Source organism: Leuciscus leuciscus (genome assembly GCF_965113295.1).
Source record: "Leuciscus leuciscus genome assembly, chromosome: 24".
NCBI classification, from domain to species: Eukaryota; Metazoa; Chordata; class Actinopteri; order Cypriniformes; family Leuciscidae; genus Leuciscus; species Leuciscus leuciscus.
This window is the reverse complement of record NC_138723.1, coordinates 4,706,261-4,730,358: the sequence shown is the minus strand read 5'-3', so window position 1 is coordinate 4,730,358 and position 24,098 is coordinate 4,706,261. Positions and strand designations below refer to the sequence as shown.

General features: G+C 36.3%; 1 protein-coding gene and 2 long non-coding RNA genes across 11 annotated transcripts in view; 1 reads left to right on the top strand and 2 right to left on the bottom strand.

Moving 5' to 3' along the window:
- ppip5k2 (diphosphoinositol pentakisphosphate kinase 2) overlaps positions 1 to 24,098 on the bottom strand; it is a 51,805-nt gene that overhangs the window by 4,660 nt on the left and 23,047 nt on the right. For 2 of the 8 annotated variants that reach the window (XM_082156828.1, XM_082156830.1), the window contains 11 exons: positions 23,525 to 23,707; positions 22,685 to 22,826; positions 21,949 to 22,172; positions 21,718 to 21,845; positions 21,040 to 21,154; positions 20,806 to 20,913; positions 19,835 to 19,951; positions 19,439 to 19,609; positions 15,019 to 15,192; positions 12,290 to 12,362; positions 9,356 to 9,475 (listed from right to left, as the gene is read on the bottom strand). In XM_082156828.1, the coding sequence (XP_082012954.1) occupies positions 9,356 to 9,475; positions 12,290 to 12,362; positions 15,019 to 15,192; positions 19,439 to 19,609; positions 19,835 to 19,951; positions 20,806 to 20,913; positions 21,040 to 21,154; positions 21,718 to 21,845; positions 21,949 to 22,172; positions 22,685 to 22,826; positions 23,525 to 23,707 (1,555 nt within the window). Of the gene's footprint in view, positions 1 to 1,685; positions 1,749 to 9,355; positions 9,476 to 12,289; positions 12,363 to 15,018; positions 15,193 to 19,438; positions 19,610 to 19,834; positions 19,952 to 20,805; positions 20,914 to 21,039; positions 21,155 to 21,717; positions 21,846 to 21,948; positions 22,173 to 22,684; positions 22,827 to 23,524; positions 23,708 to 24,098 lie in introns of all 8 variants that reach the window. The other 6 variants (XM_082156835.1, XM_082156829.1, XM_082156831.1 and 3 more) reach the window with 6 other exon arrangements.
- Positions 1,755 to 3,833, top strand: LOC309488620. The gene is made up of 2 exons (XR_014202213.1): positions 1,755 to 3,384; positions 3,469 to 3,833. It is a non-coding gene; the product is annotated as an uncharacterized lncRNA (long non-coding RNA).
- Positions 3,907 to 8,114, bottom strand: LOC309488617. 2 transcript variants are annotated; one of them, XR_014202208.1, is made up of 2 exons: positions 4,589 to 8,114; positions 3,907 to 4,534 (listed from the first exon to the last, which is right to left on the bottom strand). It is a non-coding gene; the product is annotated as an uncharacterized lncRNA (long non-coding RNA). The 2 variants fall into 2 exon arrangements; XR_014202209.1 differs by having other exon boundaries at positions 3,907 to 4,322.

Below are 24,098 nucleotides of genomic sequence, written 5' to 3'. Positions count from 1 at the left end.
CATGCAATTTGGCACAAGATGCCTTTGTCTTTTAATAAAAGCATTAAGCAACAAGAGGCCATGCATTACAGTTATTATACCACAGATAGGTGTTATTGACCATGGTAAAACCACTGTAACACACAGCCTCTCATGGTTTATTGCTTTTATCCAATGGCAGAAACAGTTCTAGAAGACACATATTCCATAAATAGAAACATTTATCAAAACTAAAAAATCTGAATAACCAATTCTTCTGTCAAGTAATATAATTCATTAGACTGTTTACGATTGCCAAGCAACATAACATTTATATATTCATATAGAATGTGCGACAAGTGTGCCTTCATTGGCATTTTACATTGGCTTCAAATGGGACTCAATTCATTAGAATTTAACGATAGAACTGATTAGATTTCGAGTACAAGTGCTGTACACACTTAACACAGACTGATTTACTGCTTTTAAAAAACAAACAAGTATCAATGCCTTTTAACAATAAAAAAAGACTTCTTAAGAAGTGAATGAGTGAAGGAGCCAATCACACAACAGTTTAAGGAAACTATTATTAGGCAATGTTCAAATTATTAGGTTTGGTGCTTTACCTAGAATAGGACTAAATGCAAGATGAGAGAGGATGTCTTGTTAATTATTTAAAAAAATACAAAGGAGAAAATGCGATATGTGTTACTTTTCCTTCTGCGAATGCAATGAATAAACCAAAAGCTAATTTTCTTGTGGGTACATAAAGAAAGATAAAAATACAATAGGATTCTGAGTTATAGGACAGATCTAAGTGAGACTGGAATTTGCTAAGGGTCAAAAACTAAGGTCTATAGACTAGATCTGAGCACTTACTACACAAGATTGGGAACTAGAGCCAAAATAAACAACAAACACTAATTAGACAGAATAGAATGTGTATATTAAGTATGATTAACACTTACCACTGAACAAACTGGAAAACACTGACCCATTTAGAAAAGCAGATTAAAAGAAAAAACAAACAATAAAAATGATATGCTAAAAATGCTTCCAAAAGCATCATCTTGGATGTTATCAGCTTATAAAAACACTGCTATCCAGCATTATGCACAATCTTTTTTAAATAATGCTTTACATTTTAGCCAATCATTATTTTATTTTTTTTAAATGTATGTCACTCTGTTGGATGATAAAGTTTAATTTATGGTACAGAATTTGGAATTGGAAAAAACACAGAAAACATATAAACGTTAGTCAAGCTAAAATATGCAGAGACATTTAAACAGGTTAAAATAAAGTGTTATATTAAATAACTATTCTTCATATAGGCCAAAGAGCAGCAAATTCTTTTCACTTGAAAACTGTCAACGTACTTCATCAGTCTCTAAGAACTAGTTCATTCAACCACAAATAAACAAGCAAATAATTAAAAATAGGTAACAGCAAAATATTCCAATTTATTAACCTTATTGTACTTTATGTAAATGCGATTTTCTTATAAATCCATGTAATGAGATCACCGTCCAGAGGAGACTAAACTGTTGATCAAATATATACATGATGCCTGGTGTTGAATGAGTGTCTTTAGTCCTTTAAAATGTCACATTCCCTGTGCCCTATCCTGGGGTTGAAGAGGAACTCTATATCCAAGGAACAAATAATAAATCAAAAACTGAATGTGAGGGGAAAACGTGACTAGGAATTAACAAAAGCAAACATACCATTGGTTGGGTGTCGCGCAAATGAGATAGAAAATCTTTTAACAGCAGAACCACGCGTAGCCTCTGAGAAAGAGAAAAACAGGTACCTGAAATGTATAAGAGCTAACAGAAAGAGGGTTAAAGAAAGGCTGAAGAAGGCAAGAGTCATGCAGGAAAGACGCAGAAGAAAAGCAGAGGAGTGCTTGTGTTTAGTGTTGGGACAGCCATAGGGATAGGGATTAAAAAACAACAACAAAACCTTCCACTTTCAAAATGAAACCTTCGTTTCCTTTCTGTTCAAGCAAACACACCATATTAACCCTAGAATGCATAAAGGGGGTTAGATGGACACGATAGAGCAGCCGTTGAATTGACACAGCAATCAACTAGTCAGAGGATAGACTGTGATCTCAGATAAGAGAGACTTTCAAAAATGTGCAATGCTGTTCCAAGAGACACGCCACTTTTTGTTCAAATAAAATAACTTTTTTCTATCACTACCCCAAGCCTTTGTAAAAGGTCTCAAAATTACCCGTAGGCTTTTCATATGGAATTTTGACTCACTATCTATTTTTTTGGTCAGTATTACTCTTCGACTGGATCTTGGACTAGCACACACTAACACCCAGTGGCATTAGATAAGGCTGCAACATGACGACCCGAGTATCATGACGACCCCAGTATCAGGACTTCTCATTGGCCCAAAGCTTATTTATGAACTACCTCCATTTGCCCCATCTTTACTCTCAAGGTTCAGCATGGTCGTTTACTGGCCATGCAACAAATCTCCACAAACCTTCTTATAGTAAATGGACACAAGACTACAACACATCCACTGCACTTATTCAGATTTACACACATTTACCTATTCTTCGCCTTATTAGTTTCAGAAAAACAACAGCATGTCTGCAAGGATCAGCGAAATAATTGGCAAATGTTGCTAGTAAATTTAAATCTCACATAAATACACATTTGTCACAAGTACTTATATTGAACTGAATTTGGTTATGTAGGACAACTGAACATTGCTGAAACATTTAAACTGGTGCATAATCCAATTCTTCAATGATTTATTGATAAAGATAAAAACAGAAAGCCATCTCTTTGTACGGGTCATGCATTCTAGGGTTAATTCTATGATGGACACTACACTTTCTTTAGCACTGCTACTTCATGATCTACAACGCTCTTGCTTCACAACACAAATTAGCCGTGGAATCTTAAATAAATGTATAAAAATCATTTGTGGGAACCAAATATGAAAACAAACAACATAATAGGACATCAAAACATATGTTGAGTTATACTTCTCCTCAAATAATAGCTACAAAGTCAGAAGTCACTTGTTGCATGATAGATGGTCTTAAAAACTTGCTTTGAACAGTTATATTATTCCAGCACAGACTCTACAAGTAGGCTGGATATGTTAACAGGACCATTAACAGATTCCATAATCCTATATAATCGTATGAGGAATCAATCATTTTACCAAAATAGGTTAACTAACCAAAAGGTATACAGGATTTGATTGCTCAATATTTCTTTAGAAGTTAACACATATAAATCTTGCCTTACTCCAACTTGCTGTGGTAAGTCTGCAGTAATTATTTAAATTCAGAGCAGTGGGGTTCAGTTTGCTGGGAAATTTCTAGCTTTTTTCTAGTCATGTCTGTATACAAGGAAAAAAGGTTTGGCTACTATGGTGCAGGTGTGTGTGTGTGTGTGTGTGTGTGTGTGTGTGTGTGTGTGTGTGTGTGTGTGTGTGTGTGTGTGTGTGTGTGTGTGTGTGTGTGTGTGTGTGCAGGATAAGGGGAAATACCAAAAACACAGAATACCATAGTGTACTTTAAAGGGGTCATGACATGAGAAATCAAATTTCAAAGATCTTTTGACATTCAAAGTCTTTGCAACATCCTGCAAGTTTCAGAGCTAAAATCGTCCTCCACATTATAAATAAAGCATTTATTTAATCAAGCTCAAAATTCGACTCCTTTGGATATTGGGTAATCTGTGACGTCACACATGCAAATACATTTGCATACGACTGCCTCCGGAGCAAGACATCGACCAATAGTTTTACATCATCGCACCACAAGCCCCGCCCACTGGCGTTCAGTCGCTTAACGGCTGACATTTGCTTACACTGAATGTGAGCATCATGTCAAAAGCCATTATAATTACTGACACTGTCTACACTGATACGGAATACAGATGTGTGTTCAGATTATAATGACTGACGCTGATACACTGATACAGTATACAGATGTGTGTTCAGATTATAATGACTGACGCTGTCTACACTGATACAGTATACAGATGTGTGTTCAGATTATAATGACTGACGCTGATACACTGATACAGAATACAGATGTGTGTTCAGATTATAATGACTGACTCTGTCTACACTGATACAGAATACAGATGTGTGTTCAGATTATAATGACTGACTCTGTCTACACTGATACAGAATACAGATGTGTGTTCAGATTATAATGACTGACGCTGATACACTGATACAGTATACAGATGTGTGTTCAGATTATAATGATTGACGCTGTCTACACTGATACAGAATACAGATGTGTGTTCAGATTATAATGACTGACGCTGTCTACACTGATACAGTATACAGATGTGTGTTCAGATTATAATGACTAACTCTGTCTACACTGATACAGTTTACAGATGTGTGTTCAGTTTATAATGACTGACGCTGTCTACACTGATACAGTATACAGATGTGTGTTCAGATTATAATAACTGACGCTGTCTACACTGATACAGTATACAGATGTGTGTTCAGATTATAATGACTGACTCTGTCTACACTGATACAGTATACAGATGTGTGTTCAGATTATAATTACTGACTCTGTCTACACTGATATAGTAAACAGATGTGTGTTAAGATTATAATGACTGACTGTCTACACAGATACAGAATACAGATGTGTGTTCAGATTATAATGACTGATGCTGTCTACACTGATACAAAATACAGATGTGTGTTCAGATTATAATAACTGACGCTGTCTACACTGATACAGTATACAGATGTGTGTTCAGATTATAATGACTGACTCTGTCTACACTGATACAGTATACAGATGTGTCTTCAGTTTATAATGACTGACGCTGTCTACACTGATACAGTTTACAGATGTGTGTTCAGTTTATAATGACTGACGCTGTCTACACTGATACAGTATACAGATGTGTCTTCAGTTTATAATGACTGACGCTGATACACTGATACAGTATACAGATGTGTGTTCAGATTATAATGACTGACGCTGATACACTGATACAGTTTACAGATGTGTGTTCAGTTTATAATGACTGACGCTGATACACTGATACAGATGTGTGTTCAGTTTATAATGACTGACGCTGTCTACACTGATACAGTTTACAGATGTGTGTTCAGTTTATAATGACTGACGCTGTCTACACTGATACAGTATACAGATGTGTGTTCAGATTATAATGACTGACGCTGTCTACACTGATACAGTATACAGATGTGTGTTCAGATTATAATGACTGACGCTGATACACTGATACAGTATACAGATGTGTGTTCAGATTATAATGACTGACTCTGTCTACACTGATACAGTATACAGATGTGTGTTCAGATTATAATTACTGACTCTGTCTACACTGATATAGTAAACAGATGTGTGTTCAGATTATAATGACTGACGCTGTCTACACTGATACAGGATACAGATGTGTGTTAAGATTATAATGACTGACTGTCTACACAGATACAGAATACAGATGTGTGTTCAGATTATAATGACTGATGCTGTCTACACTGATACAAAATACAGATGTGTGTTCAGATTATAATAACTGACGCTGTCTACACTGATACAGTTTACAGATGTGTGTTCAGTTTATAATGACTGATGCTGATACACTGATACAGTATACAGATGTGTGTTCAGTTTATAATGACTGACGCTGTCTACACTGATACAGTATACAGATGTGTGTTCAGTTTATAATGACTGACGCTGATACACTGATACAGTATACAGATGTGTGTTCAGTTTATAATGACTGACGCTGATACACTGATACAGATGTGTGTTCAGTTTATAATGACTGACGCTGTCTACACTGATAGTTTACAGATGTGTGTTCAGTTTATAATGACTGACGCTGATACACTGATACAGTATACAGATGTGTGTTCAGATTATAATGACTGACGCTGTCTACACTGATACAGTATACAGATGTGTGTTCAGTTTATAATGACTGACGCTGTCTACACTGATACAGTTTACAGATGTGTGTTCAGTTTATAATGACTGACGCTGTCTACACTGATACAGTATACAGATGTGTGTTCAGTTCATAATGACTGACGCTGATACACTGATACAGTATACAGATGTGTGTTCAGTTTATGACTGACGCTGTCTACACTGATACATTATACAGATGTGTGTTCAGATTATAATGACTGACGCTGTCTACACTGATACAGTATACAGATGTGTGTTCAGATTATAATTACTGACGCTGTCTACACCGATACAGTATACAGATGTGTGTTCAGATTATAATGACTGACTCTGTCTACACTGATACAGTATACAGATGTGTGTTCAGATTATAATGACTGACTCTGTCTACACTGATACAGTATACAGATGTGTTCAGATTATAATGACTGACGCTGTCTACACTGATACAGAATACAGATGTGTGTTCAGATTATAATAACTGACGCTGTCTACACTGATACAGTATACAGATGTGTGTTCAGATTGTAATGACTGACGCTGTCTACACCGATACAGTATACAGATGTGTCTTCAGTTTATAATGACTGACGCTGTCTACACTGATACAGTATACAGATGTGTGTTCAGATTGTAATGACTGACGCTGTCTACACCGATACAGTATACAGATGTGTGTTCAGATTGTAATGACTGACGCAGTCTACACCGATACAGTATACAGATGTGTGTTCAGATTGTAATGACTGACGCTGTCTACACCGATACAGTATACAGATGTGTGTTCAGATTATAATGACTGACGCTGATACACTGATACAGAAAACAGATGTGTGTTCAGATTATAATAACTGACGCTGTCTACACTGATACAGAATACAGATGTGTGTTCAGATTATGACTGACGCTGTCTACACTGATACAGAATACAGATTTGTGTTCAGATTATAATGACTGACGCTGTCTACACTGATACAGAATATAGATGAACATTTAGCATTAAAAGTGAAAAATTATGAAGCATTAGAAAATCATAACAGTGGCTGTTTACTTACAAGCCTTAAAGGAGCCACGCCTTTAAAAAAGTGTTATTTCAGACAGAGGCAGAATGAGGGTTGAAAATAATTTGTACACATATATGTATTTGTGTGTGTGTGTGTGTGTGTGTGTGTGTGTGTGTGTGTGTGTGTGTGTGTGTGTGTTATAAAACTTTAAAATTAACAAGGAATTTATTTTTTAAATCCATGTCGTGACCCCTTTAATGATAAAAAAGAAAATGTTCATTTTAGTTTCAGTTTCAGCCAGATCTTTAGTTACAGCCAATTATTTTTATTTTGAAGCATCAATAACAGAACTGATTCTAATGACATAAAACTGCTTCATATGCACTGTTGATAAATCTCTGCAGTGTAAAACCAACATGTCACCAAAATATGATTGAAAGTTCAGTGCGAGTGAAATCAATATCTGATTATATGAAGCAGAACTCAGATTTCAGTCACAGCGCGCTGAAATTAAGTGTTATGAAATGTGTTTTTGCACAAGATTAATATTTGTGCCTCCATTTACCATGTTTGATAAGCTCTATGTATGTGTGTTGATCAATGTTTATATGTGAATAAAAGCCTAATTAAATCTGTTCATCAAAAAAGCGATCCTGTCTCTACAGAAGACTTACAGAGGAGCCGCTCTTTTCATATGGATTACTTTTACCCTTTTTTTATGAACTTTTTGAAAAGTTTTGCTTGCATGGACTTTTAATGGAGGGACAGAAATCTATCAGGTCTCATTAAATTATATTTGTTTGTGTTTTAAAGATGAATGAAAGTCTTATTCAGAATGGGTTAATGAGGGTGAGTAAATTACTACTTTTTAGGTTTTTGTAAACATAACCCTTGTGCGTCCTTTTTCATGTTAATGCCAAGTGCATACATGTTGGCAGAAGTGTGTATTTTCATAGAAATTTTAATTAGAGATGCACCAATTGCAATTTTCTTGGCCAATACTAATTTCCGATTTTTTTGTAAGTGTGACCTGCTGAAACACAGCACAAATAAATGCAATAGAATAAAGAGATATATGTATTAAACACGGCTTTAGGTTTTTCAGGTGGGTGTACAGTAAATTCAGGTAAGAAATACTACAGAAATTAAAGTAATCAAATGTAAAATACACTGGAACTATCCAGTGACTATCCATAGACTACTTCATTGTAAAAATGAAAAAATATTATTTAATTTAAGATTAATGCTTAAAATTAAAGTAAAAAAAGTTATTCAGTGAAGAGCAGAGAGTGATTTTCTCTGTGTTTTGTTCATTAGGCTGCTGTCACTTTAAGAGCTTATGCACAGATCCAATGTACTGATACACAACATGTGATTTCTCTCAACTATTTACATTCCAAAAACTGACTGTGTTTAACTGAATACTCGGCAAACAGGCACAGAGAATCGAAAAGACATGAGACCGGCTGATCACCGCTCCGGGCTGAGAATGCGGAAAATCTGACAATTCCGGTTGATCTCTAATTTTTCACCCTCATTTCCTTTCATAAATCTATTTTACACTAATGTACACAAAATAACTAAAACCTCTATAACTTTTATTTTACTTTTACTTTTTTTTTACAACAATCTCCCAATGGTCTTCTTTAAAATGAGACCAAACTTACGTCTGTGCTCCAAAGCTTCACATTTTTGATTTTTTTGACAGATATTTTTGTCTTCCAGAGTAACTTTTAATATTGACGCACAAGGGTTTAACAAAATGTGTTTTACTGTTACTCTTGTTTGCAGTGAAAATAATGATCATCTAAGTTACGTGTAAATCTGTGGTGTAGCGACTGCAGGGAAAGCTAAGAAAGCAGGTGACTTTCTTGATGTACGTACATTAAGTCGTATGGACTGACTACAGAAAAACAAATGGGTTTACAGTGTGTTACAATAGTACGAGTTACATTAAGGTAAATGAATAAATAAATAACATTATTTGCTAAAAGCGCAGATATTCTGGTGAGACGGACTCTTAAGATGAATTCAACAGCCAGCTTTACGCTACACAGAGACATAGGCTACACATAGGATTTACAAAATAAACCATATGTTTTTTTTACGAGTATCGATAACTTGTTATTATACTTGATTTTTAATGAAACATATGCTATTTACAGTTCATAGCATACATTTCTTGCAAAAGCATTTGAGTTACAGGATTCCCAGTTTGTTGTAATGTAGGTTTCTCATCATAAATGAATCTGATCGGGGCAGACGGGCATCTGTACCACAACACAGCTACAAAAGGACGACTTATTCCAATGAGAACAACACAAAATCCCGTAGTTTCCCACTGAAAACACAGATAAGACTCCAGGATTCCTTAAAAGTAGGGACGGGGATTCACCATTAGAAGGTGTGTGTGCGTGTTTGCACATACCATCTAAGAAGCCAGAGGAGGTCAGCTTTTTACGGTGTGCGTGAGCGTAATCTTGTAGGTTAGGAGCGCTGGAGGAGCCGCCCAGCACCATGGTGCTAAACAAGCCAGCACAATGAGACCCTGATGGGAGTTAGAGAAGATACATACAGCAATCGGGTGTTCCAGAGACACACCTCGCAGTGCATGCAGCATGCAGCATTTATTACAGATTCTTGCCACAGAATGAGTAGTGCAGCCTCACTGAAGCATCCCATAATGACAGTAATGTCTTTTGTCAGTGTAACCTTGTCCTAGTTAGGTAAAGCGATCTTCAGAGGACTTGCTTTAGGGAGAAAATAAAAATAAAAACACTCTTCCGACCAATAAGACATTAGCTTTAGGGTCACGTGAAGTGACATATCAAGCAATTACTAAATGAGAAAGACTAAATGAAATGTGTAATACACTCACACCATCTTTACTACAACTGCTGTAACTATTCCAGTATTATTAGCCACTGTAGACCACTATGATAATCCTTAATATAGTCATTCCATCACTCCAATCCAGGGGCTGGATTCACAAAGATCTTCTTAAAGAAGTTAAGAAATCTCTAAGAAGTTCGTAAGAATGGTTCTACGTGTCATTCTTGAAAAAATCGTAAGTTATCAAACATTTTCTTAAGAAGAAAATGGCAGACTTGTTGTGACTTGGTGTTATCTGATTGTATGGCGGTCTTTGCAGAAGACTCGATCATTACCTCGCCCTCGAGTTGTTCCAAACCTGTATGAGTTTCTCTCTTCTGTTGAACACAAAAGAAGATATTTTGAAGAAGTGTTGTGGGGAAAAATTACTATGGAAGTCAATGGGGTCCATTAACTGTTTGATTACCGAAATCCTTCAAAATATCTTCTTTTGTGTTCAGCAGAAGATAGAAACTCATACAGGTTTGGAACAACTCGAGGGAGAGTAAATGATGACAGAATTTTCTTTTTTCGGGGACCTATCCCTTTAAATCACCTTTCTTCCCCATTCTGGTGCTCAGTTTGAACTTCATCAGGTCGTCTTGACCGTGTCTATGCCTTAAAGCAGTGAGTTATGCAAAATCCATTAGAAATTTACACTGACGAGCAGTCGAACAGATGCACATAATAAAGTGGCCCGATGAGTGTATGTAGCTAGTGTTATGTTGTAATATTTGAAACAACCCAATAAATTCATTAAATATCTTATCTTTGACATTTTAATACAAGTTGGAGGTTATTTACAATAATTTTTTAGAAAATAATTTTCAGGAATTCAAAACTAGAAAAATCTTAAGAGAAAAAAAGACAAGAACATTCTTAAATGTTTTTGAGAATACAGAATATTTGTGAACGCGGCCCCAGGAGTGTACGATTATATCAGTTACATTTTAACTATTCATAGGTTTATTTTTTGTGCATTATGGCAAATCTGTATTAATGAAACACAATTTGTTGTGAATGACCAGAATGCACTTTGCTTTTGTTTGGGTGCACACATTTTTACAGCAGACAAAAACACTCTTCAGGTGGCAAGCTTTATAGTTTTATGATGTTGTATAAATCTGTGCCACTGTTATGTCACTTCACAAATCACGATGCCACTGATGTCACATCGCAAAGTACCAAATTAAACCACACAAGCTCTTAGTTGTTCGAAAGATCCGTTGAATTTACACAAAATTTTGAGGGCTGACACGAAGAACACATTCTGTCTTGGTATCATGTCCATGTGCTACTCTTCCCCCAAGCCAACGTCAACATTTTAGTTTAAAATGTCTATGAAAGTATAAATCGAAGTGCACATCGCAGGTCCTGTGACCTTTGGTCTTCACTATAGTTTTGAACTGTCCTGCAGTATGACAAGAGAATTAACTTGAATTAATACAAAATTTAATTAATATGGGCTCAAAAAGCTGCATGTATAATAAATCTAAAAAGAAAGAAAGAAAAATGTATTACAATAATGGGACCAGTTTTATTATTGTATGTAAGACTGTCTATTAAGAACTAGTCTGACCAACTAGCAATTAGTTCAGGATAATTAGTATTACTTTTCGGACTAATCTATGTTTTTATGTAACTGACTTAAAGTTATGACCTTTAAAAAAAAAAAAAGACTAGTCTAAGCAGTTGCAACCGGCCACTCTTAAAAATAAAATAAAAAAAAATAATCACTCATTGAAGAAAAGGTTCTACAGTATATAGAACCTAAAAGGGTTCTGTCAGGTACTTGTTTTAATTCACTGTTCAATTTAATTACATTTTATTAATTAAACAACTCAAACACATCACACCACAAGATAAAATTGAAATAACTGTCAAACATGAAAATATTATGCAATCATTTAAGATTTTCTTATATAGAACCTTTTTTTGTTGTTGCATAACGTGTTCTATAAAATTCAAGAACCCTAGGGTTCTATATAGAACCTTTCTTCTAAGAGTGATGTCACACCGCAGGACATCCAAAACTACGTCCTGTCACCTACACATACACTTACTAAAGATGTATAATTACCCAGTAAGGCAAAAGTATATGCTTCCATATAAAGCATGGAGGCTTGTGTGTATACGGCCTACAAACACACAAAGGACATTACAAGCATATATGAGAGTCAGCACTGTATTAGTCAGCTGTGTGGCAACAATCTTAGAACACAGTGTGTTTCAGAGTGAAGCTCACTGACAGTATTACACATTCACTTCCAATTCAGACCCAAATTAATTGGTCGTTAAGTTTAAAGAATCAAGAGAGAGCAGCCACATCAACATCACACACAACAGAGATTAGAAATGGAACGGCAAAATATTATTTGGACATAGAAAACTAGGACAGTGTGTCAGAGATCCTCCATAGTGAGCATCCAACAACATTCAGGATATTACAAAATATGTCTGTTGATTAGGAGTGTGTTGAGTGTGATCTTACCGATTCCAGGGGTGAGCTTGTGATCGGGGTGAAGTCTGGCCGGTCGGCTGTGGCTGTTGTTCTCCGACAGAACCTGAAAGAGCACAAGCAAACTCAACAAACAGTCAACCTTCGCCCCCGTTCTTCATGAAGGTGATTTACAGATAGACATTAATAAGCAGCACTGTAAATATGTGAGTTCACAGGCCTATACAATAAAAAAAAAGACCCAGCATGAAGGAAAAGAAATGGATCATGCGTTAAGCATTGCCACACAGACTCCATTCCATATCAGAAACGGGAAATGAGATCAGGAATGCAGAAGGGTATGAGGACGGACATGGCAACAGTTTATAGAGTAAAACTGAACAAACCACAATTTCAAAACAAATATGCATTTGCATCCATGTAAAACCCAACAGAGCGGGGAACAAGACGGTCACAGCCCAGTTATTTTTCTCTGTTAAAAATGTTCATTTCAGTTTCATGCAAAAAACCAAAGGAAACTTCAAATCTATGAAATCTACTTTGGGGTAAAAGAGGGTTATCCGGGGAATAGGAAGAGGGTTATTGGACACTAAACAGCAGTTCTCTTTACATGAGGCCTAGATCAAGCCAGTCCTCAACTAAAAGGATTTTCAACGGCCCCAAAAATACACTTAAGGCACACATGAAATGTGTATTTATATCATAAATCAAACCAATTTCAATTTACCTGAAAGATTTTGGTTCCAATATAACAAACTTAAGCAAAACATGTCACAAAAAGAGAGATCTACTAAAAATCACATTGACAAAATTTCAATGGATTGCAAATTGATTCTCTCATTTAACATTATATCATTCAGACATTTTTAGGTGTGACTAAAGTGTCCAGATTCTTTTTTTAGGGTCACTGTATTTAGTTGAAGACTTGGGTTCATCTGTGCCACAATCCTCAAAACATTTGACTGTGTGTTAAGAACTTGACCGAGGGTTCCCACTTTGTTATAATGTTGCATAAAAATGACAGGAAAACTGACATAACGAAGCAATAATATACTTTAAAACAAAGACACAAGCATAATTATAACACAAAGGGTTATAATTATTTTTGTAAAACATAATAAAAATTGTGATGTTCACTAAATGGTTAACCACCATAAAACAAATATCATTGATTATGTTGATAAAGCTTCCTTGAACTGTAAGAACAAGAAATGAGAAATGTCGATCTGGGTGAGAACAGTGACCAATGAGGAGCAAAAGGTGCCAAAGCAGAGGCGAAATCTGTCCTGGAAGAGGTGAGTGACAGGTGTAACCCACCCTACACATGTGTGACATCATCAGCCCAGAGCTCAACGTTCACTGGACACTGAGATGGAGCAGGATGCGAAGGACAGCTAATAGAACAGCAGATGAATGAAAAGAGACTGACTATAGGCTAAACATGGATAAAGAGAGTAGACTGGTGCAGAGAGAAACATTAATCACTGAAGGGTTGCAATGAGATTTTTAGTTTATGGTCTGAAGCAGCAGCAAAAGGCCAAAAGTGTGTTTTATCAAAGCCTAAACGTCTATAAATCAATGTTTGTTTGTTTTTTCCTCTACATGGTATGACATTCCAGTTTGATTTAATCAGTATCCAAGTCTCACACACACAGAAAATAAAAAATAAATAAAACAAATACAACAATACTATACATAACTAATTGACAAATTTTGTTAAAAAAACATTTAAAGTCAACCTGAAATGGCATTTTATGTCCTTAAAATGATGCATTTTTGAGGATATTCAACAAGGAGAAAGACTTGTGAGGGAAGACTTGAGTGTGCGCATCAGGAACTGACTGGATGTTGAAACATGGCTCTTTACATCTGAATGAGGGTTTGCAGTGGCACTACTGAACCTCTGAAAAACCACACCTAAGATGACAAAAAAGTTGGTCTCTGAGAGCATCTCGACAAAGAATAATGGTCATATTTAATCTACTTTTACTATTATTGCCGTAACCTTTAGTTACACTGACACTAAACTACATTAACTATTTATTCACAATTAACTATTGGCAAGAATCCCCTGTGATCTACCTATAAAACTACCAAAAAAAACAGTGACTAAACTGTTTGGCTGCGTGGCATATGTGATTTTGTTCGGAATAACATGCACAGATTAATCATAAACAATGAGATCAGGAACATTTCAAGAAAATAAAACTTTTAGCCAATTTTGATTTCATGTTGACTTTAAACAAACACTGTAAAAAGCAAAGACTGGGTTATCGGTGTCTTCACACGAATGGATTTGTCGTCTAAATCGAGAATCACAGAATTTAGTACCAATTACGGTCAATGGAGAAATATTAAACAAGTTAGTTTTCATACGATTAGAACAAATACATGGTTTATTATGTGGAACTTGAAGAAAACATTCATTAAAGATGCGATGTTTAAAAAATATTGTTAAAGAGATGAGAATGAAAATCCTGTCATCATTTACTCGCCCTCGAGTTGACAGGATTTTCATTTTTGGGTGAACTATCCCTTTAAGATAAAGAAGAAGACTAAAACTATCAAGACTAAGATACTTGATACAAATTGAAAAGTTAGAAGCTGATATTCCAGAACACAAACCAGTGCAATCAACAAAACACATGACCAATGAGTCCTCTCTTTTAATTCATCTGCTCATTAGGTGTCCTTGCTCACCGCCGTGTGAATGAACAGTGCGTTAGTGGTTGGTGTGAAGAATGAATTAAATTGGTAAAAACCTGTTGCCATGAGCCAAAAATACTGGATGTGAAAGCCAGTGATTTGGGGGAGACTGGGGAGGAAGTAATTTGGTCCCCTGATCTGCGTCTTCGACGCCCAGTACCAACACCACAGGTGTAATGAATCCAGGTACCTATAGAGTCAGGGCTAGACACACTCAGGGGGCTCTCTTCCTGGAAGTGAGACAGGGGGCAGAAACAGCACAGTCATGCAACGTTAACAACAGTCCGGCTACGTGTCCACCAACATTCACTACAGGAAGGCCTTTTACTCGAGAGAAGACGGACAGCTATATGTGCGCTCATACTTTGCCAGCAGGCGTCTTGATAAAGTCTGTCTGCATTGGGGACTAAAAAAGAAAACAAAAAAGAGACCGTGGCAATTTTCAAAAACATACATTTTGTGGGTGAGAAAAGATTCATGGACATGTTTTTGTACCCATGGTATCATACACACGCTAACAACAAGACTGCTAGCTGCTTTTGCCTGACTGAAAACTGAATGCTTGAAACAATATTGTGTGACATTAGTATGGCGAGATGGGATCATTTGCATCACATTGTACAATAAATCCAACAAGCAACAGTATGAGAGCGACTCGAGGGTGAGAGATGGGCTACTTTCACTTTGATTGATTTAATTTCCTTTTTTGGACAACATTTTTTTTCAAAATATAATCTTTCGAGTTCCACAGAAACACTTTATAGGGTTTGCAATGACATGAGGTTGAGAGCTGCAACATAGCCCATTAAAAGTTAATTTTCTGTATAGACAAGGGAATGTGTGATTCAACTATATGTCATGCCTTTTTGTCAAATGTTGTTTTCATGTAAATGACTCAAATCTTAAATAGAGACTAAAAAGTCTAAATAGGGTTTTAGGCTAAAATTATACACACGCCTGTCTATTTTAAGTGCTTTTCAAAAAATGATGTGATAAACACAAACAACCATCTTACTCTAATATAATCGATGTAACAAGAAAATGGCTATGTAGATCATTTCTGTATTTAATACTTATTTTCTGATCAAATACATTACTTTTCCATTTTTGGGATGCATCAATTTGTTCTTTATATCTCGTTTTATAAAGGATCATCCATGGCTAGGTAGGCATTAAATGATTTTAATGCATGACATGGAAGAGTGTGTGTGTGTGTGTGTGTGTGTGTGTGTGTGTGTGTGTGTGTGTGTGTGTGTGTGTGTGTGTGTGTGTGTGTGTGTGTGTGTGTGTGTGTGTGTGGCATGTGGCGTGAATACATGCGAGTATTCATGATATAATGATAGCAATAAATAATATTTTTTACAGAAGCAAGGGCTGTAATTATTTTGTTATTTAGTGTATTAATGTGGCAAGAGATGGACATTAGAAGGAAACATTTAGTTTTAGAAACATACAGATGGAATTTCATTTGGGCTAAAATAATGGCCAATAAGAAAACCACCACCATTCTTTTGATTAGCATAGTGCAGCTCACTGACTAACTTAGTGATGTAACAAATGTCATCAAATTATATATCAGACTATAATGCAATACTTAAAGGTACACTATTGTAACTTCAGGCCCTCTATCGGTTAAAAAACAAAACTGCATGCCTGTGACTGTGCGGATGAATATGATTATGAACAGCCGGAGCAATTTTACTCTATTTCTGGATGTGATGAGACACACACAGGCACAATATCCTGTCAGGTCTGAAATATACATATTATAAAAGGCTTACCATAGTTAATCAGGTCAAGACAAAAACACGTTTTGGAAGAAGGTTTGATGATGTATTAACTTAAAAAAAGTTACATAGTGTACCTTTAATATGAAGCTGTTCAACATTCCTAGAATAACAACAGTCTTTCACTCCCATTTTGATCCAGCTTAAATGCTTTAAAAATGACATAAACTGAACTGATGAAAACAAAATACAAAAACATCAACCGGTTTCCTAAAAAACAAATGAATGGACAGAAACTGAGAAGCGGAGGAGACTTTGGCACGTGAAGGCGCAGTGACGTGAGGAGAGATGCAGCTGAAACTGAGGAAAATCACACACACTTTCTCCACATCAACGCATGATGTGAATGTCACAGCAATGGGGGAAAGTAAGATAAATATAACTCATTAGGCACAGTACATACACTACCAGACAAAAGTTTGGAAACACTGAATTTGTTTCTTGCGATCTTAAAAACCTAAAGCTTATGCTTTTAAATGTTTGAATCTGTATACTAGCAGAAACACTTCTGCTTACAATCAGTAATTTCTCATTAGTTAACAAAAGTTAAATACATTAGTGTACATGAAGTTAGAACTGTTAGTACTTCTACATACTTCAACAGAATGTAATTAATATTCATTTCAATTATTACTTGTAGATATTTAAAATCAAATGTTCTATCTGTTACATTAGTTAATGAACACCTGTATTTTTTAATTAGCATTAACGAAGATATATTGTATATTGCTGTAAAATACATAGTCAACATTAGAAGTGGATCAAAAAAGTTCATCAAAGTTGTCCTGAGACAAGAACGGGTATTCATGTATAACTTTGATGAAAGGTTTTGATCCACTTCAAATGTTGACTACTGTATAAATACTGTTCATTGTAAGTTCACGTTAATGCTAATGCATTAACTAATAGTAACAAATGAAACATTACTGTAAAGTGTTAACAAACGTAAAAGTAATATTTTAATTGGTATTGTAATTTAAAGTGCCCCTATTATGCTTTTTCAAATATCACCTGTCATATAGTCCTTATGCGCCAGAGAAACGAGGGCGCCGCCATCTTTACAATATTGTCTATTAACTTCTGTTTTTGCGGTTGCTCTGTATATATCTATGGTGCTGCTGTCCAGGAGTAACTAGCTTTTGAAGTGGATTTACTTAATGTAAAGTTAACAAAAGTTATCATGAGGATTGTAATGTGTAAAGCAGATGTCTTAACAGATGTAAGTCGACCGGGAAGATTTTAAAACGAGCCGTTCATTAATAAACATGCAAAAATCGCTGTGAAAATACAGACCGGAAGTCAAAAGACAACGAGCGCAGCGCTGAAAAGGGGCGGGGCTACATAAGGGGCGGGGCCACATAAGGGGCGGGGCTACATAAGGTCTATACTGTAAAAAAATGTAAAAGAAAGAAGCGATTCTGAAACTGCCTGCGTCAGTAACTCCAGTCTTACTTCCTGCTTGAACCTATATAGGGGGTTGTAACACATTTGCATAACGCCAGTCTATAGCTTCCGGCGAACAGCATCTCCTTTGACCCTCAAACACTATATGTAGCTGAGACTGGACTGGACGAGTTTGGTTTATGTTGTCGAGATGTCGAGATTACGCTGTTTTCTGCAGCCAAAGCAAATCCACTTTGACGCACTTGAGATTGATACGGTAAAACCGTCACTGAGTATCAAGTGCTGAGGAAGAGCTGAACTTCAGATATGCTGAAGAGCGTTTGGTTTCTGACACGTGCTGTAAGCGGTCGACCAATCACAACAGACTGGGCCATCTGGCCAATCAGAGCAGACAAGGCTCTCGGAAAGGAGGGGTTTAGAGAGGCCGAATCCTTGATGAATGAACGTGTTTTTTTTACCTTAGATGCATGTAAACCTACTGTAGGAGACAATTAAAACAGCATAATAGGGGCACTTTAACATATAGCTGAGTCCAGCACAGGTGAAGCTTTGAGTTTAATTCAAAAACAGCAACACCACCACCTAGTTGCTGACAAATAACATGTAGCTTTTCTGTGGCTAAGTTATTTTCCTGATAAAGGATGCTGGGAAGTGTTGACAAGTTTCTGTGCTCCTGAATTGTTCTGGGTGTTTATATGTGTGTGAGGGCGTTTTCTGCAATGAAGGCAGTGTATTCTTCATTCAGAACGTTGATTTAAAGGGTCATGAAATGCTAAACAACATTTTCTGAGATGTTAACAGAGATTTCTGTGTTGCACATCATAGAAGACAAATGTTAGCATCTGTTAACTTTAATTTTAGAAGAATGATGGTTAATTTTCTTCTGGGTTTAAAATCTACATTATCACATAACATCGGGATGTGACATTTTACAGCGCTATAGTACATTGATGATGCATAATTATGAATGAATCGTGGCCTTGAGAAGACTCTGTCTGTATTTATACATATACACTATATATACTATAAATGCTAAATATAAACAAAAACAAGAAAGTGCTTTGTCGCACTACATTCGGATGGATTGTTTCACTTAAATGTGCAGTAAAAGTTTGAGCTCTGTGTAGATAAGCCTTAACTCATGCATTAATAACTGCCTCTGTCAAAGCTAAGCTTCTATATATGTACAATAAACAGAATAGTGATAAATTGGAAATGACTTGATTTGATTACTAGAAGAAAAGTTATTAGAGACCCTTTATAATGACAACATATAAAAACTTACTTCCACAGAGCCAATCTTTTTGGAGCGGGGGAGAGGGGACTTGCGGTGGATGTAAATGGGATCCGACACCATGGGGCGGAACATCATCAGGGCTCGGTCCGGCTCGTCCCGTTTGGCACCACTGGCCTCCTCGTCACTGTCATTATGGGACTTCTTCTTGGAGCCCTCATTCTACAGAGACATCAAACATTTAAGAGCACTCGAGCTTGAAGGACAGAGACTGAGAAACACTGCAAATACAGACATTCAACAGAACAACAGCAACTCTCAATTGAGATGGAATGTTTCTTTTATTCACCAATTTTTTTCTAACCTCAGCAAGAGGAAAAATGCAGAATAGAAATAAAAAAAACTGATTTCTAACATTCAAGACAATAGTCATCAGTCTCCGCTAACCTCTCTGGATGCTGGTCTATATCCAAATCCAGATGGCAGGTTTTTATCTTCTTCACAGCCTTTAGCTCCTGGACTGAAATGAAGTTCCACATGGAAACGGTCCTCTGACGAAGGATCCTACAAATCCAAACCCCACATTAACACGGTATTAACAGGGTCACGTGTCGGTCCTCGTACATAATACATGCCTAATATATATATATATTTATTATGTTAGAAACATGTTATGTTATATATTATGTTAGAATGTTAGAAACATGTATATATATTTATTATGTTAGAAACATGTTATGTTATATATTATGTTAGAATGTTAGAAACATATATATATATATATATATATATATATAGCATAACATTTTAAGGGCCAGATTTACTAAATAGGGCAAATTTGCGTGAGAGCTCAATCCAATAAAAACGCAGAATTTCTGAAATTCTGCTCGTGATCTACAGACGACTCACAAATTAAAGAACACAGACGCATCCGGATCATTTTCATAATGACCAACACAATCTACCAAGAGCAGCGCAGATTAGCGTATGGTTTAAGATGAGCTTTTTCTGGGTGTTAAATAATGGCACAAACACCAGTAGATTGACTAGCACAAACCTTAGTAAATCACCTAGCATGACTCATTTAAATACTCTCCTCCCATATATTTTGTGTCTGAAAGGGAAACTCCTACAAATGCATATGTAATAATGTCAGCCACAAAAATAACCCTGCACACTTCTTTTCAGCGCTAATTTTACATGGTGTGTCTTTAGTAAATCCCGGGTTTAAGCTGTAAATCTGGCCCAAAGTCTTGTGTACCATAAGTTTTGTGTGCTCAAAATATGATCTTGCTTGTGCAGAATTATGACAAAAATCATTATATGCATTTCTTTGGTATCAAAACAAAAGCTAAGTATTTTACTTCTGATTTCTGCCATTGAAAAGTATTGCATGTGTGCTGATGATATCCTCGTACCTTGTTTGGGTCTTCATAGAGCATGATGACTATCTGTGTCATGTAGTTCAGCTCACTGACTATTTTAAGGTAATCCATGGCTCTCCTCCATTGGTCATCTTTGGCCTCCTGAAGATACAGCGAAAACAATTCCTTTCAGCAGAAATACATTTTGCATGGCACAGAAAAAACAGCCAGAATATTACAATGTAATTTACATATTTATATGAAAGATGATATAACTAAAAGACATACATCACAGAGGGCTCCGTAACGCAAGATGGACAGCAGTGAGTGTACGTGACTCTCGCTGGTGAAGTAAAGTCTGGTCCGCACATGGCGTTCTGGAGACATGACTCCCCTGGAATATCTGTGCACACAACAATCAACTACACTTACAGGTCCAAAACACACCTCAAAAGTGAACGATTAACTGTCACATATTAATACATTAAAGGGGTCATGACATACAGGTTTTATCTCTCTGGGGTCAACTTATAATGTATGTTTTATGCACCAAAAATAGAAATTTGGTATTATCTGACCACTTTGCACAATGTCTTTGACCACAGGAATAATGCTTGGTTTTTGTGCCGTTTCTTTTTCATGATGCACGCAGAACCGTTTTGAAAACTCTGCATGATGTGCTGTATGTACTGTATGTGCATTGATCACAGTTTTTATAAAAAAATCTGGATGTTCAACTGATGGACAAAAATGATGAGAGAATATTTAAAACAAATCTTTGTGTTGCAAAAATTAACTCAACTTTTATGTGTTTGGAAAGGCATGAGGGTGATTAAATGACAATTGTTAAACTATCCCTTTACATGCACAATGAATGTCATAAGAGAATTGTATTCCTCATATCATAACCCCTTTAGTTCTTGAACTGTGTATTGGCTAGTTCTCTTTTCTCAGAGAATGTCTTACACTGGGTGCAGTTTATTAACAGTGTCATCGTCTTGCGTCCTCTGTAGGTCAGAGCGGATCTTGCGAATAAGAGGTGTACAGTAACCTTTGGCAATGTCCAGTTTCTCAGGCTGAGAAATACCATATTCCTGACAAGAGAAAACAAGCACAATTACCAAAAATGTTCAAGAAAATAAACAAACTGTGCATATAAATACACCAGCTCTCATAATTCATTACTGTTCATTTTACCTGTGGGATGACAATGTCAGCCAGAGCTTTGGATAAGCGGTATATTTCCATGGTGTGGTCGAGCTTTAATGAGCTGTTGTGCTGCACATCATATTTGATGCAGTCATAGATATCAGGGATCTTACTGATGTTGTATCGGCCATTCTTCATCTTGAAATCCTTCTCGAGTTTAGACCACCGACGCAGCATCAGCTCAAGAGTCTCACTGTGGTACAACTGGATATCTGATTAAAAAAATGAATAAATGTGCCACTGAATTAGATTCCCTCAACCACACACCCTCGCTCCAAAACCCTGTCCGCCAAAGGTATGTCAGCCAACCTGATGTTAGCTGTACAAACAACACTTGAGGGATTTGGTATTAAAAAACGAAATAAATAAAATCGTGAGAAACCATCAAGAAAAAACAGATAATTATATTTTAAAATAATAATAAACGGCGCAATTCCAATAGTGTCCTCACATCATGGGTGCTCGGGCCCTAAAATAAGCTTATAAACAACAATCATACTTGAATCAGTAAATTAATTTAAAGAACTGCAATGCAGATATTTCAATCGTACTCATAGGTATGTCTGAAATGCATTTTTTTATATTTCTTTGAACAAACATATTTGAATTAGCCCAGTAACAATCCAGTCATGGACGTTTGTTTATATGCAATAAATCATGTCTGAGCTAAATATGCACCACTAAATATTTGTACGTGTCTATTAGGCCCATTTTACAGGTGTACCTGCTGATTTGGGGTCTTCCATCCTCTGGCGGACCTGCAGCGTTAGGCTCTGAATGAGGGAGTACACCTTATCACATGTCTTCACAGGGTTTTTGATCATCTGCATGGACTTCACAAGAGATGTGCTGGAGGTGGGCGCCAGCTGCTCCAAAAATAAAACACACACACCATCACTCACAGCAACAGAAAAAACCTCAGGCTATTACACTAGGTGTAAATAGGAGTATTTTCTTTGCACTGAGTCTAAATAGTTGTTTATAGTGTAAATAGTTGATACTATTTGCACCTCAGTGTATTTGTTGTACATTATAAAACAGTATGCAATAACAACATATTCAGTGTATATGATTATATTTGTTAAAAATATAAATAGATGCTGCATTATTGGGACATTACTTGTCCCTGTCCCTAAACCAACCCGATAAACCCATTTTTCCCATTATTAAATACCGGTTAGGCAATTTACTTCCACTTATTTCAAACTCGGGTCTAACACCGCCGTCTTACTCTTCACAACACCGGTCCTGTTAACACATGGGTTTCTTTGGTAAGTTTGTCTGTCTCCACCAGACATTTGAGTAAATAGCCTCTGCCAAAAAGGTGGGATATTTGCATAAAGAATTTGATAAATTCTACAACTTCCTTCAGCAGCAAATTCCCAATTGCATCAATTTTGATTAATTCAATGGCCTAATGACAACTACTCAAAAGCAAACAGAAGAACAACACAGTTAAATTCTTTACAGACCAATAGAAATGTCCTACAATAAGTATCTTCCATCTCAAATCTATTAAGCGACCTTGTTAAGCGAAATATGATTGTCCCAGACTGTCCCTGACCTTCTCGAAGTCTTCTGGCGTGAAGTCTCTGTCCTTCTGCAGGATCTCGTGAAGTCGAGCTTTGACTTTCTGCTGGCAGCTGCTCAAGGAGTCACTGTCACTGTCCAGCAGGCCGTTCATGTTGGCACTCTTCACCATCTGAACCAGGATGGGCGTCAGCTCTCCCTCTAACGCCAGCAGGCCCTGAGGACACCACACACACACACACACACACACACACACACACATTAACACTCACATGTCCAGTTGTTTATAAGAGAAATAATGGTAACACTTTACAATGAGGTTCATTAGTTATCATTAGTTAACTAACTACATTAGTTAACATGAACTACACGTATACAGCATTTATTTATCTTTGTTAATGTTAATTTCAACATTTACTAATACTTTATTAAAATCTTGTTAACATTAGTTAATTAACATTTATTTGTATTAACTAACGTTAACAAAGATTAACAAATACAGTAACAAATGTATTGCTCATGATTAGTTCATGTTAGTTAATACATTAACTGATGTTAACTAATGAACCTTACTGTAAAGTGTTACAGAAATAATAACAATACGATTA